The sequence below is a fragment of the Bactrocera dorsalis genome, unplaced genomic scaffold (assembly GCF_023373825.1).
Source record: "Bactrocera dorsalis isolate Fly_Bdor unplaced genomic scaffold, ASM2337382v1 BdCtg067, whole genome shotgun sequence".
Classification (NCBI taxonomy): Eukaryota; Metazoa; Arthropoda; class Insecta; order Diptera; family Tephritidae; genus Bactrocera; species Bactrocera dorsalis.
The window spans coordinates 1,722-18,035 of NW_026038118.1; the positions used below are offsets into that span (position 1 = coordinate 1,722).

The window sequence follows — 16,314 nt, forward strand, 5'->3', positions numbered from 1 at the left end:
TGCGAAGTTAGTAGTTTTATTATGTTGACCGCAGCGTGAAACACTTTCTTTACAGAACGTGAATTTTCATAATAAAGCTGAACGATTTATAAACTTTGTTCAGGCGTTAGTTTTTCCTTGATGAAATGCGAAACAATTCTGAACAAAAATAACATGACAGTTTGACACAACTCATGCGTGATCTGTCAAAAAAAAGCTTTTAAAAAATGTGCCTCTACTCGGATCACCCGTTAGATAAACTTTGAAAATATAAAAAAAATATTTATTATATTGAGCCTGAACATACGAAATAGTTTTTGCCTCGGGTTCTTGTCTTGAGTTGGAATGCAATTAATTATCATCACTCCATACCAAATAAAATACTTTTTCCATTAGCTAGATATGTTTGCAAACTTATAGTTAATATCATGTTTTGTATAATCTTCCTTTTCACCCATTAAATTAAAATAACTGTTTTCTTTTATTCACAGTCGCCATAAAAGCCAAAGCGTTTCAAACTTTTAACTTTTAACGAGGCAAATTCGAAATTAATTGGAAGAAACGGCAATCAAAACTGCGAAGCGCATGCGCAGTCAGACTTCAACGACGCGCTTCGGTCTACAAACGGGCAAGTGAACAGCCAAAATGGGAGCATGGAATGTCAGCAGGCAATTGCGAAACACTCAAAGTCAACTACAACAAAAGCGGTAAAAACCAACTGTGCATAGAGGGTAATCAACAATAACAAAAACAATAGAAAGAAATATAAACACACTTTTTTCGAAAGCGCGGGTGGAAGAACAAGCAAACGAAAATTGTCTTGAAGATTTAGTTAAAAGCGAGTTTAAATTACTCGCTTGAACTTCATTAGAGACTTATATTTGTAATAACTATCATTAGCACGTTGCTCCGAAAAAAATATAACAACAATAACAAAAATGATAACAAATTCGACAAACACACTTTATCGGGCGCTCATGTTGGCATTGATTACACAAACCTTTGCAGGCCTTCCGCCACACACACCACTGCGGCGACACTTCAATCGACGTGCAATCGATGACGCCACGCGAAGTGTGGAATTCACTACGAGTGACCATGACTTTGCAACGACAGCCATTACTGATCCGAGTGATCCGAACACGACGAGCATAAGCGGCGATGAAGTAGGCTTGATTAGCAAATCAGCAGAAGGCGAGAGTGGCAACGCGAACGCAAACGCAAGTGCCAGCGTCAGCGCCTTCGAAACCGCCGGTAGTGAAAGTGAAAATATACAATCGGTGAAAAGCACAAAGTTGCTACCCGCATTGGGTAATCGCGATGCGAGCACAGGTGAGCACAAGTCAGGCGAAACGTTGGTGCTAAATCGAGTGGAAAGTCATGAAGCGGAGAACACTAAGGAGATGATGAAAGAGAGTATGATAAAGGTGAAAGAAGGGATCACTAATGTCTCCACATGGCATCATGCTGCAAGTGAGGTCACAAATAAACCAACAGATACGCGAGAGTTGAGCCAAGAACAGCAAGAGTTGAATACCGGGCGTGCAGAGCACGTTTTTAGCCAAGCTGATAAGTGGTTGGGTAAACCGATGCCAACTGTAAACTTAGAAAAGCATATCAATAATGGTTTGGATGAGACGACGTTACGGGAGAATGAGGAACGGCAGGTCAACGCTGTATCTATAGATGATAAAACTGAGCAGCCAGCAACAACAGAAGAAATCTTAAAAGATTTGGAAGATATAGCTGTGAAGCTTAACATGCCCACCACAAATCGCACTGAGGATGTCAACAGCATGCTGAAAAGTAAAGTTGAAGGTGGGCACGATGCTTTTGGTTTAGAAGAAACGATGGGTCGTTCAATGGGCGCTGTGCATAGTAGCGAAAATAAATTAGAAGTGGCTTTTGGTGAAAAACGTAAGGGCGACGAAATTGACGAATCAAAAACTCCAATGTTACAAACGAAAATAAATGTGGAAGGAGATACAAAAATTTCTGAACAGAGTGGCAGTGATGTGCATTCCAATCAAAAAAGAACGGAGGCAGAAATAACAAAAAATCCAATAGAAGTTAACTTTAAAACAATTGACGCCTCAGAGCCTGAAACTGAATCTCTTGTTGGTATAGTAACGCAACCTACAGTGACAAAGGAAGAATCTCAGATAAATTTGCATATCAATAACCCTTCTTCAGCCGAGAAACGGGCAAAATTCTTTAATGACAATTCAACTAACTCCCAAATGAATCTACCCGACGGACCAGAAGTTTGGTCCCTGGCGGGCATGAGAATGGTGCCCAAAGCACCGAATATGAATGGTACTCCTTTGTTAGACAACAAAAGCGCAGATCTTCGTTGGCAAGCAAATGAAATTTTAACCACCGAGCGAACAATGAACGTAAGCGATTACAGTGAGAAAAATTTGTTAGATTGGACCAAAGTGATGGGAATGCGCAGCGAATTGGAATCCGAGGGTACAGTAGGAAAAAATCTGCTGACAGGAAACACGTTAGAGGAGGATAAAATTGATTCAGTGAAAAGTCCAAAGACAGAATTACCTCTTCAAATGGCTGAAAAATGGTTAACAGATGGACCCTTTAAGATCAACGCTAGCGTAGAAAATATAACTGCAGCTCATCAAACTACCGAAGGGTTTGCGATGTTGAATGTCGAGCACGAATTTAGTGCCACGCAAACAATGAATGAAGTTGATACCACTCACACAGTAACGAAAACAGCGATGCCTACAATTACCACCAACCCGCCCACCACACAAACAACACTTTCAAGTGACTCTCCCTTATCAATTGATAATAACGATAAAAGCGCTGATTTCACGAGTACCGTTGTGACATCAGGCATTAGAGAGCCGTTGAATGAGTTTTCGGCGATGGCAATTGAAACATCTGCACCGCGCACGAATGCTGAGAAGGCAGGTATGGAAAAAATTAACGCGGCAGAGGTGAGTAGTACACAACGGCAGCCAAGCGAAGATTTCAATTTCATTATTACGTCAACGACGCCAGGGGCACTGTTGGACGTTGCTGCTGGCGCAGCGACAGCAATGCCAGTATCAAATGAAACAACTACAAAACAAACATCAACCACTACAACAATGTTAACGGCGCTCCCAGTTGAGCAGTCAACCTCGACGACGACGACAACGACACCACCCCCGAGCGACGTCAGCGAAGCACCAACGCGTTGGGATAATGCAACAGCACTGGAAGCGCAACCTAAAACGACAGAAGCTACGCTGCTGAGTAATGTTGATGCAGGCGTTGGCAGTACAAAAGTTGATATGAGCAGCGGTGATGGCATGCACAATGTTACACTTGAGCAGCAGTTGAAACGAGAACCCGAAACTGTAACCGAGACTGCGAATGTGACTGAGGAGCAAGCTACATTGCTAACAGTTAGTGAGCAACCGACTAGCGAAGTGAACGGACCGACAAGTGCAAGTGAGAAAACATCGTACGTAAACGCGAGTGCGAGTACGGAGACGGTCGAGGGTATTGCGACGCAAAACGAAACCCCAAGCGTTACCACGGAAACTACCACAGAAAGTAATCATATTACAGAAACAGCAACAAATATTTTAATAAACACGGAATTGTCAACCGATTTGGTAGAAATAAATGCCAATGCAAAAACAAGTGAAGTGCTTACCGTAACAACAGCGGCAACAACAACGGAAGCTAGCCAAATTGGTAATGAAGTAGAATTAGAAGTACGCACTGAGCACATTACGGACGCAGCGGAGCGACCCACCGACGCAACGACAGCTACGACGTTGAATAGCGATACAGGTTCAAGTACAATTGAAAAGCTAGAAGAGACGGTGACGAACTTCAACGAGACAAACACAACAGAAAAAACTGTGCCGTCCATAAATGAGTTATTAGTGCCAGTGAACAAAACAACAGACACAACAACAACATCGCCAAGCACAACGGAATTGCCAATTACGACGCCACCAACGCAATTTGCAGTGGAACCAGTTTTGTATGCGGCAACAACCCTTAAAAGCGACGAAAACGTAAACGAAGAAACGACAACGACCGTAATCCCACTGGAAATAACAACAGTACAAGCAAGTGGGCCAGTGCTCGAGAATAGCACTACTACCACCAACACGTCAACACCTGTCGATTTTCGAAATCACACAACAGTTGCGGAGGGCACACATGACACAGAAAGTTCAATTGAAACGAATGTCATCGATCAACTGGACAAGACGACAGTGAAAATAACTAGCACAACTACCTTAGCACCAACCACTGTTACCAATTTAGGGGTCACCAAAGTGGACGGCGGTGAAAAAAGCTCAACTGAAGCGTATCGCGTTGTGTCAGTATTTGATGTGAGCAATGCAACGACATTGCCCAGTGTGCAGGACGGAGAAACAGCAACAGCTATCAGTACAAGCAGCACCACTATGGCCACGATAGCCATAAACCCGGATAGCACTGGAGTGACCAACACAAGTAGTGTCAGCACAACCACCGAACCACCGTTAATAAATCTGCTCGATGAATCGACAACGGCTGCGTCTACCACCCAAACTTCTATATTAAATCAACCGCCAACAATTACCTCCAGTATTGCTGTGAATCCGCAAGAAGTGTACACAGTATTCTCTACTACCGAAGTATCCACCAGCACCAGCACCAGTACTGCCGCTATATCTCCGCTAGTGCCAATTATAACCACCACAAGTAGCCCTAGTCCACCCGTGGAGTCCTCCACAAATGCATATATTCCCAAAGTGGCCAGTACGATTGCCACTCTCACAACAACGATGTTACCTCCCACATTGCACGCCGCCATTGGTGGTGGAAACAGCGGCAGCACTCCTAGTCATGTGCCGGGTATGATTAATTCCGGTATGCGTCCTAACTCCAGTGAAACCAATGAGACGGATGTGAATGTCATCATTGCCATTACGGTTAGCATAATCGGCGTTGTGGCGCTAATATTGCTTGTCGCTTTTCTCTATTTAATGCGTAAGCGCCAGAAGCAAATGTCCTATGGTCAACGTTGCCGACCGGTTAGTTTAGACGCCTACAGTCTGGACAATGTCTCGGTTTTGGGCAGTGTGCGACGTAAGGGTGCTCTGCGCGCCTCAAAACGCTCCTATGGCAATATTGCATTCGATGATCCTTCACTGCGACATAATGCGCTAAGCGCCAGTGAATTGGGCAAATTTATAGAGCGTCGATCTAGCATATTTGAAGAATTCAGGGATGTACCACAAATTATTGCGCGCGCAGATGAAGTACCAGCGGGCTGTGAAGATAAAAATCGGTAAGTTACTTTCGTCCCATGACGATGTTAGAATTCTTTCACATACACATACCCTTATGATAAGAGCTGGCATATTTAAGTAGCCGATATGTGTTCTATAGTTTTACATATGATATGTGTAGCTATGTCACATGTGTACTTTAGGAATCTTATCATTTTAACATTGAAGATAAGAATTAATTTTTAACTTTTGGTCAGATATTACTCAACTGTGACATTGATCGTTGCGTAGCTCTAAGTTAAGGGAGAAGGTTAATAGCTCTAGGGATTTTGAAATATAATTTGAGTTATATGTAGTTTGGAGAATTCAACATGGCGAAAAATTACAATAAACAGATTACATTCTATTAACTTGGTTGATTTTAAGAACATCAAACATTTCTAACTTAATCTTTATACTTTAAATCTTATCTGTGGCAGAATATTTATCCAGGCGAGTAGATCAGGATTGTGGCAAAGAACTATTTACTCTAGGAAACTCTAAATTCTGTCGAGAAGTACCCGCTCTTAAATGAGGAGTTGTTTATCTCATATTTACAACTTCATCACCGTAAATACTATTAATATTCTATCTTTCCCCATTACTGAAGCATCACGCACCCGTTAGCTAATAATTCACTGAGCAATTTCGTGGCTGTCGGCCAAGTATTCAGGTAGTAATACTTTATAGAAACGTCATAACCGTATGGTTCTATATATTTAAATTTCCCCCAGTGTTGTACGAACCCTAGTGTATAGTATGTAACTAAATAAACCCACACCGTTACTGAGGTCACTCAATGTCTACTTACTTTCACGAACATTTGTGCATTCACTGCTATGCAAATACAAATATTATTTGTAAACTCAGTTATGTTCACAATTTCGGAGCGTTGTTAATCGAGTAGTTCATAATAATTCCATACAAACTGCTGGAGCTCACATTCTACAAATGTTTTCTCGCCACATTTAAGCTCCTATAATCTAATAATATTTGTATGTGCTATGTGTGCCATATAAGACTGCTCATGAGTGGGTGTATCATAATTAGGGTGTGGCTTAATTAATTTTTTGGGGCTATGTTTGGGTATAACTGAACACTTAATACTCTAGCAAGTTACCAACTTACTAACTTGGGGCTTGGGGCATGTGGCAGTGGACCGATTACGCCAATCTACGAACTTGACCTTAATCTTTTCCCTAGGGACATATATACAAAATTTCATTACGATATCTCAATTTTTACTCACGTTACTGCTTGGACGGACGGACGGACAGACAATCACTCGGTTTTTAACTCCTTTCGTCATATGAACATATATGTACATATAATCAAACTCGATTAGTTTTATACAACCTTTAGTTTAATAAAACTGTTATACACTGTAGCAATATGTTGCAAAATTATAAAACATAAATGTTACATATTTCGCTACACCCTAATATACATACACACATACATATACTTAATGTGCACGTAGCTCGATATAGCACCGTCTTGAGTCATCACTGTGTTTTTTCGTGATTTTAAGCAGTTAATTAATTAATTGAGTTTCCTTGATATCATTGCCAAGTGTTCTAATGATTATTGTTTTCTCTCTTTCTCTTTCTCGGTCTCGTTCTCGTTTTCTAATTTCTCTGTGCTGGTTGACTGTCTGTGCATTCAATTAAACAACGCAACGTTTTTAGATATGCCAATGTAATACCGCTTCCTGAGACGCGTGTCGTACTTCAGCAGCTTGGAGATGATGATAAAACGGAATATATCAATGCAAATTATGTCAGAGTAAGTAAAAAATTATGATTAACTATCAGCAGCATACATCTAGTCAGACAAATTTACTATATAGTCTGATATCTGCATACTTACATACACATAAGAAAAAAATATAAATAAAACAGTTGTAAATGTAACATAAATTAACAGAAATTGACATAACGGTCTGAAATATTAAAAAAAAATAATAATAATTTAATAAATTAGGCTGAAATATTAAAAACAATAATATTATTTTAATAAATTAGACTATTTTATGTAACCCGTTTACAATATTAAAATTAAATGAAAGGCGGACTTTTGAAATGAGCAGGAACGATTTTTTTTGACTGCCTTAGGTAGACTTCCCCTGGCTTATGCCTTGGTGGCGCTTTCAAGTTCTAATCATAAGTGGCTTGTTCGATATTTGCCGTATTTGTTCGGTTCTTTATGGCACTACAGAACATCACTTTTCGGCGTCAATTCACGCCTCGAGCTGAATGGTTGAAAATATAATTGTCAAACTTTGTCGCTTTGCGATATCAACAATCGGTTAAATCATACGTTAATTACCAGAGAGCCCTATCAGATATTTCCGCTAAAGTTTCTATGTGTTTCTTAAGACTAAGGTAACAATAGAACTTGCAACACTTTCAGACGCGTGATCGATCATTAGTTTATTCTTCATAGGTGTGCATATGAATACGTACATATGTATGTATGTATTAGTATGAATAAGAATATGCAAGTAAAGAAAAACACGTACAATTTTTTGATTTATATTATACAGGGTTTGTCCTGAAAGCAATAGGACTGAATCGATTTAAAACAATGTATTGAAACAATCGTTACAATTCTTTAAAAATTTCAAAATAGGAACCTTCTGCATCGATCCAGCGCTGCCAGATTTGCTCATTCATCCACGACCTCTTCCCGGTCCTCCAAAAAGGCCTAGTGCCACCGAAACACACCTTTTCTTGCTAAAGCAACATCTGGGTGAGCCTGCTTGATCATATCAAAAGTCTCTGTCGCAGATTTACCGAGTTTCACACAGAATTTAATCGCGTACCTCTGCTCTAACGAACGCTGCATTTTCGGCTCGCACCACTCACAGAAACACGTCTCGCGAAAATGTTTGTCCTGACCCTCCAGGTGCTCGGAGGCACTGACCAGTTGCTCCTTCGTTAGCTAGGAACGCCCTCTACCAAATCCAGTCAGTCCATACATATGTATGTATGTATTTCAAAACTCATAAAGCATAAAACAGATATCTAACTCATTAGTTTTCTGGATGTTTATATAGTCATGCATGTTCAGAACGGTTTGGTTTTGGTACGGAGAACACAAACAGACTGAGGTAAAACTGTTCTGGACTTAAAAATATATGAAACTGAAAAACTTCAGGGAACGCGGCGTGTGTCCATTGATCCAATATACTATAAGTACCAGTATCGCCAGGCAAACTGTTATCGTTGTAAACAAACAGCTGGAAAGAACATTAATTGACATATGGAGATCAAATTTCACACGAACATAAAAAAGGTTGTAATCTAGGATTTTTTTATCGATTCGGTGGGAGCGCACAGTTTACCTATGTATTTGGACCAATCCAAATGTGATCTTGAGTGTATGTGTACTTTTGCTATGAAAAAATTTAAGCGAATTATTGTTTGTATGTACACATATAATCAAACATATTTATAAATGCAAATAGTTATATTGCATTTCTCTTTTGAAGAAGGTTTGTCACTGTGCAGGCACTGAAGAGAATCTAGTTTGTAATCTTAGTCCATAATTTACAGTTTTATGATAACGATTTATAGTCTTTGTTATATTTCTTTGTACATATGTACATACATAAGTATGTACTTACGGCGAGCATTTCGTTTACTTTTGCATGGCACACTCGTTATGTTCGTGCACACTGTCTGCTCATACATTGCTATATATATAATTATGACTGTGTGCGTCGAGAATGTCTGTTATTTGTTGTTATTGTAGTTTAAATTTTACCTTGTGTATTATTGCTTTTGTGATTATAAAAAGCAGTAACCGCAAAATTACGCGATCGTTTGATGTTCCAATTTTATTTCTTTTTCTTTCTTTCCTTTTTTACACAAGCTCTATCATATGTACCTATGGGACGTGCATATATACAGAAATATATTACAGCATAAGTGATGCTCATTTTGGGAGATTGCTTTTTATTTATGTTTCATCTTAGTGCACCTAGATAGTATATACATATTTATATATACGGTGACAATCCAAGCTTAAAATATAATTTGAAGTGCGTTAACTTACTTACACAACTTCCTTTGTTTGCTGTGCCAAATTTGGAGCTTAATCAAAGGGGGGAAAGTTGGAATGTAAAACCTCGCAATGGGCTCAGTGTAAAACTTGAATGAATCGAAGCCGAAGAGTGCAAAGCTTGGATGAATCAAAGTCGATGAGTGCTAACAAGTCGCAGGTTTTTTGTCACCGCTTAATCCAATTTTTCATACCGAATTTTATTTTTTTCGCTTTCGGCTCATTTTTGGAGCACCATTAACTAGATTGTTGAACAGTGTCGACGTCAGATTTATAAACCCATGAGGCTTCATCAGTAATGATCCGTTTGATAAATGTAGATTTCTCAGCGTCGTTTTCGACCTCTACTCACCGTCTTTCTGAAATGATTCAGCCTTTTGGTATGAGTTAAGCATTGATACGTTTTTCACCTAAAACATTAACCAAAATGCTTTGAGTCGATCTATAAAAATGTTTGAGGTCTCATATAACTTGTTCGATGTTTTCGTCATTCCCAAAGGTGAATTCACAACTCGCAAGAGGCAAGTTTTCGCTGACTTCACGATCTTCACTGAATGCTTTGTGGCACTCAACTACTTGAGCTCGTGATAAAGTAGACTCCCCAAAACACTTTTGCACATTTTCAACGTATTCTTATAAATAAATTATCATCGGAAGAATCAGTGAAAACCATTTTCAAGAAAAGTAAAAGCAAGAATAGTTCCAATATCACAAAATTTTTCGAAAAACAGCCACTACCAGTTTTTGTACCACGATAATGCGACGCCGTCTTCTGCATTAATTCTTCGTGAGTTTATCGCCAAACTTTGAACCAATATTGTGACGTAACCATTGTATTCGCTTGCTTCAGTTCCTTGTAACGTCTGACTATTCAGCAAACTCAAACGACCGCTCTGAGGAAACCGTTTTAAGTTAAAGTGGTTAATTGAAGCCATTAAACGTGAACTGATACGAGCATTGAAGGCTTTCCGGAAATTGACTTTAGCAACTGTTCCGTGGATTGGAAAAAAGGTTGGCACAAGTGTATTAGGGACAATGGGGATGACATAGATTTTGAAGAATTAATTAAGAATTTTATAACATAGTCTTACTTTTTTTGCCCACAGTAGTATGGTATGTTCGTAAATTTGTCGTAAGATCAATAGTCGGACTCACAAACAAAAACAAACTGTAACTGTAAATGTAACTGAGTAATACTTAAGTAATTTATAATTTCATTTTTTCTTTTTTAACAATTATGAACATAAATAGTATAGCAGAATTAAAGGGCGTTGATTAATCAGCTCTAATGTCAGTGATTGTTCATTGGCGTTTGTGTATTTGTCGCACTTTTGGTTTAACAACCTCTGACAAATGTGACTAAAAGTGGCGTATCTTTTCAATTTACATTTACTTTAAAAATACAACAACACATGAATGAATCATTCGTTTTTATAACTGGAAATCTGTTTATAATATTTAAGACATGTACATAACATACTAAATGTGCACATGTTTTGGCTTGTATTTTGTTTTCAACTGAAGAAGAGTTCAATGTAATCAGACCTTAATTATTCGGTTGAAATTTGTGTCATAAACAACAAAAATGATTGAAAAATATTCGCCAGTTATGAAAGTTAATCAATTATTTTATTAAACGAACTTGTTGCATTAATTAAAACGTATTAAATACACATGTAAATTCAAATTCCAAGTTATTCCACTTTTTCTGTACAAAAGTCTGTTATATTGAACGGTAAAGATAATAAAGATATGAACTAGAAAATTCGGTTCAGTTTCATGATTTGTACAGCTATCAGATGATAATTGTTTAAGCTTAATTGAGTACATTTGAGCAACAAATACTGCAGGACAATTGCATTATCATTACTATTGGGTATATCGCCTAATTGATGTGTACTAAGGACATGAGGTTCACTAGTCATAAAATACAAAGATGTCGAATTGATAACATCTATAGTCATAAGTAAAAGCATTGGAATGCAGTTTTTTTCATGATGCTTCGACGATTTATTTCAAATAACTGCTTAATTTCGCACTAAACAGACACATGTTTTTTATTGTTACTTCTTAAACTCTCTAGTATGAATTTAGAATATAATATAACTAAATACCAAACAAATATATTATCTCAAATCTACAGGGCCCTAAAGACTCACCCAATTACTACATAGCCACGCAAGCGCCGCTGGAAACAACAGTTGCCGACTTCTGGCGCATGATTTGGGAGCAACAATCGCGTGTAATTATACAAGCAACCGATCTCTATGAGAATGGTATCGAGAAGTGTGCCGAATACCTGCCACCATCTGTCACTTTAGACAATCACACAACATACGGCGATTTCCAAATAACGCTTAAACATCGGGAAGTCAAAGATAAATATGCAATTTCAACACTGATGCTTAAGAATACAGCCGAGAATATGAGTCGTGAACTCACGCATTACTGGTACAAGTGGCCGGAAGCAGGTGTACCCAACGAAGAGGCACCCATTATAGCAATGTTATTGGAGGCGCGCTCATCTCTCAAAGGTTACGTGAACGAAGCGAGAGAGAAAAATTCGAATTCAACACTTAATGCAGATGGTAACGGTCATGGTGATATAGTCCATAATGGTAATGGTACCACGGTTATCACGGTAGACGATGATGTAGCGGACAAATTGGGAACGGAACGTGTAAGTGGCGAAGGAAAAGAAAGTGGCGGGAATTCTGAAATAAATGGCAATGTTTCGGGTGTGGATAAAATGAAAAGCACAACGTTGAAGAATCAAGGGTACGTTTATTATCTATGTCCATGTATTTAAAAATTGGCTGGTTGCGTGTGTTGTGTTAACAATATTTATGTTTAGCAAAAAGTTTAAGAGGAACATTTGTTGTGTTCCGCCGTAGAGGAGTTTTAGCAGCCTCAGTTTATTTTTATATTTGTTACTGTTTCGTGTTCGTTTTGTACTACATGTTTGTTTTCTACTTTATTTTTTTCTACTTTTAGTCCCTTAACGATTCACTGCTCTCCAGGTACTGGACGCACCGGCACAATTATCGCCTGTGACATGGCCATACGCAGTCTGGAGACACCGAAGCGTTCGGTTGACATTCCACAAATCGTTTATTATGTGCGACGCGGGCGTGCGAGCGCTGTTCAAACCAAGGAACAATACGAATTTATTTACAAGGTGGCGCATATGTATGCGACAAAGATCACAAATCTATCAAATGATAATTGAGATCGCCAGTAACCGATTTATGTATATCATCGGCTATATAAATCATCGTCCGATATAAATGCATATACTATATAGTAAATACATATACTCGTACATTGAAATTTACATCTGATTTTTTAAGTAAATAAGTAGTCGCATTACGCTGCGAATTTAAATATACTATATGTACTTGGTGGGTCGTCTGTCACTACTCTGGTACCCCCAATAGTCAAAAGATGTAATACTATATGTACTATTAATATATTTGTATAGAAACATATCTGGTATAAGTATGCCAATCAAAGTATTTACATAAATACTGCTGTTGTATGTGTTGTACATATATTTAAGTATCATGGTATATACCATTTATATCTACATAGCTTTCTCCACCTAGAGAATTTAATTTCTTGCACATCTACTCCGCTTCTTTATCCATAAATTTGTATTACTTTTGTATGTATGTATATCTTTTTTTAAAGAAAATTATGTACAATTTATTTTTATTTATGGTATGTAAATGCGTGCATCGCCTTAACTAATAATAATGCTATTGAAAATATTCCTCTATTATTGTGATATAAACATACATTTTAATTATTGTAAATTATATTTTGTTTAATTAGGTTGTAAATAAATATTAAATACGAGTATGTGAAAACGCAGTTAAATAACTGCAGAATCAAATGTAAAAAGTAATGAAACTAATTATATATATTGAGATATTGTCTAAAAGCAGTTACAAATAAAATCATATGAATATTTCTGAGAATTGCAATTATTTTTATTTTTAACGGTCAAAATACCGAATTCGTAAGTATTATAACTGTAGAAATTTTCTTTTTTGTCAAACGTTCGACCAAGTTTTTCCAACTTTTCTTGGCGTGAATATCGATGTTATTGTTGTTGTTGTAGCGGCAAAGGACATTCCTGAAGATATTTCGATGCATAATGCCGAATCGATAGTTCTTGGCCGTATAAAAATCCGGTTTTGTTTCCCTTACTTAGACCCAACTGTCGTGGGGAAAAGCGTGAATACCGATACATACACTACTAAAAGAAGAAAGTAATTACATATGTAGTATAACAATGCAATAAATAAAAAAAAAATGGAAAAGGAAACTATATATAACGAAATTTAATAGTTCGGATACTTTTATACCTCATAACAAAATATCGTTATGCAGAGAGGACGTATAACGGCTGCCTTAGTAGGTGTACTCCAATACTAATTTATTTCACAAAACATCATGATTTTAATGAAATACATACAATAAAATATACAAAGTGTTTTAAAAAGTCACAACCAGTTATCTCACCTTATTCAATAAAAAAATCGAAAAACTCATTTAATTCTATATATTTATGTATATATGTATATAAATTAAGAAATGCTGGCCACATAATACTTATAAAATATTTTTATAAGGTGGAAATGAAATGATAAAATTATTCATATAAATAGTCTAGATGCGCCAAATTGGATGTAATTCCTTCCGACATTACATCAAACAGGGATCAAATTATTTCAGACATCAAATTTAACAGTGTAATTCAGGGATGCATTCATATTTTGCGCTACCATATCACAACACTTTGGCAGTTTTTTTAAAATGGCAGCACAACTAATTTGTTTATCAGCTGTCAAAATTCTTATCTACTACAAATAACTACAAATCAACATCTGCTGCGTGGAACAATTTAATTGCTATATCTATCTATTTTACAATAATACAATATTCATAAGTAATTAACATTATAACAACATTCAAATAAAAATGAAGTTTTACCTAATATTACTTACATTAACTGTAATAACACTGAACACTTTTGCCAAGGAAGATTCGAAACCCACGATAAAAATTGGTATTAAAAAGAGGGCGGAAAATTGCGAAGTAAAAGCCCGCAAGGGAGATACTATTCACGTTCATTATAGAGTAAGTTAATATAATTATATAGACTTTTACTTCTGTTTAACAAGCGCATGTTTATAGGGTACGTTAAAAGATGGTACCGAATTCGACAATAGTTATGATCGTAATAAAGCGTTTTCTGTGAGACTTGGAGCCGGTCAAGTGATAAAAGGATGGGACCAAGGGCTGTTGGGCATGTGCGAAGGTGAAAAACGTCGTTTGGTCATACCGCCTGAATTGGGTTATGGTAAAGCAGGAGCTGGTGACAAAATACCCCCAGATGCAACATTGGTATTTGACGTTGAATTAGAAAAGATTGATAGACCAAAAGTTGATCTATAAAATCACTATTAGCTGAATTTCAATTTTCTTAATAAAATATTATCTTCCGAATAAAATCAGTTGTTATACTATTATGAACAAAATTTGAAATGTATTTTCATAAAAAAAAACTTAAAAACTATTTTATGTATTTAAATAAAGATTGAAAAGTTCAACACTCATTTTAATACTTTTTAATTGTTTTACGTATAAGTGCTAATCGTTGTTTATGTGCCTCTGTAATAGCTGCACGTTTATAGGGCCGCAACTCATCTGTACCGAATCCAGGTATCCACATATTCCATTTTCGTTCTAAATGTAGTTGAACATCACGCACTTCCACTTTTGAAACCTTTCTGTGTTTTGCAAACGCACAAGTCGCCTTTACTGCGTCCTCCACAAAATCATCTGCAATTTGTAGCAAGAGTTCTTCAACATCTTCATCAAGTTGTGCGGTGACATCAACTTCACGCACTAGTTCAAGTAATCGCGGTTTCGTTAAAATCTATTGTCAATTAAAATTATTATTTTTCTAGGTTTTCTATAATAAACTTATTTTATTTCCAAACAATTTACTTACGGGTTGATTTTCCGTTCCTCCACTTGTCTTTCCTCCACCACCTCCACTACCTCCAGCTGTTCCATTGGTACCTGAATTTCCAGAATTCGCATTTTGTGTGCTGCCGCTGCCACCACTTGCCGCATTATTGGTAGAAGTAATTCCAACAGAATTAGAGTTTGTCAAAGGACTACTTTGAGAGGGCGATGCCATAATGAAGTCCTGCGAGTCGTCGTAAGCGCCGTTGCTATCGAAATTTGTAAAAATATCCGACATTGTATGTTTTGATTTTTGTTACCAATGTATCGGATATGAGGTAAGACAATATGGAATTACCAGAAACTAGTCCAGTATTGAGGGGAAAGCTGGACTAGTGTTTTTAGTACTTGGATAGGCAGTTTACAGGAATTTTCATTTACAGGAGTGCATAGAGTAAAATATAAAGGTAAAACAGTTCTGTGACAAAATTAAGATGCTTTGTTCCAAATATGTGGTTGTTTTAAAATTTTGTGTCCAAGTAGTTTTCAGTGAAGTAATCAGTTGAAACGTGTGTAACTTCGTTTGTAGTTTTGGTTTCAAAAAAATGCGCTAATTATAGGCACGCTATATTATAAAATTAAAATTTATATTAAATTAAAATAATAATAATAGTAGATAGACAAATGGGAGGGAGCTTTAGGAAATAAACTATATTATTCCTTGTGTATTTTTTTTTTTTAGTTTGGCTACTTACTTCACTAATATTTCTTAAAATGTTAACCACAATAATATTTTTTTATTAAAAATGTGTTTACTACAAGTTATTACATTCTTCACAGAGAACTAAATTGTTTTCTATTGTACTGTCAAAATATATTCCAGGTAATTAGTTATCTCGATATCAATATAATCCACAAAAGGTTGCCAGATTTTGTATGGCTCATATATAAATAAACGCAGTGGCCATATTGAGTGTTGAAAAATTCGATTTTGACAGCACGTTAA

The 16,314-nt window shown here is 36.9% G+C and overlaps 3 protein-coding genes across 4 annotated transcripts; 2 read left to right on the forward strand and 1 right to left on the reverse strand.

The window, feature by feature from the left end:
* Window positions 1-504: 504 nt before the first annotated feature.
* On the forward strand, window positions 505-13,309 carry LOC105231545 (serine-rich adhesin for platelets; the record flags this gene model as incomplete). Its single annotated transcript, XM_049461609.1, is given in 4 exon segments — window positions 505-5,284; window positions 6,953-7,049; window positions 11,473-12,107; window positions 12,324-13,309. Coding segments are annotated over 4 exon segments (5,334 nt in total). The 3' UTR covers window positions 12,559-13,309.
* An 871-nt stretch (window positions 13,310-14,180) lies between these two features.
* LOC105231542 (peptidyl-prolyl cis-trans isomerase FKBP2) lies at window positions 14,181-14,953 on the forward strand. The gene is made up of 2 exons (XM_011212888.4): window positions 14,181-14,474; window positions 14,532-14,953. The coding sequence occupies exons 1-2, from the start codon at window positions 14,316-14,318 to the stop codon at window positions 14,790-14,792; spliced, it is 420 nt and encodes a 139-aa protein (XP_011211190.2). The 5' UTR covers window positions 14,181-14,315; the 3' UTR covers window positions 14,793-14,953.
* On the reverse strand, window positions 14,853-16,220 carry LOC105231543 (transcription initiation factor TFIID subunit 12). 2 transcript variants are annotated; one of them, XM_011212890.4, is made up of 3 exons: window positions 16,064-16,220; window positions 15,352-15,577; window positions 14,853-15,276 (listed from the first exon to the last, which is right to left on the reverse strand). In XM_011212890.4, exons 2-3 carry the CDS (start codon window positions 15,541-15,543, stop codon window positions 14,956-14,958), a joined length of 513 nt encoding a protein of 170 aa, XP_011211192.1. In that variant the 5' UTR covers window positions 15,544-15,577; window positions 16,064-16,220; the 3' UTR covers window positions 14,853-14,955. The 2 variants fall into 2 exon arrangements, with proteins under 2 accessions (XP_011211192.1, XP_011211191.1); XM_011212889.4 differs by having other exon boundaries at window positions 15,352-15,933; window positions 16,064-16,219.
* Between the last annotated feature and the right edge of the window lie 94 nt (window positions 16,221-16,314).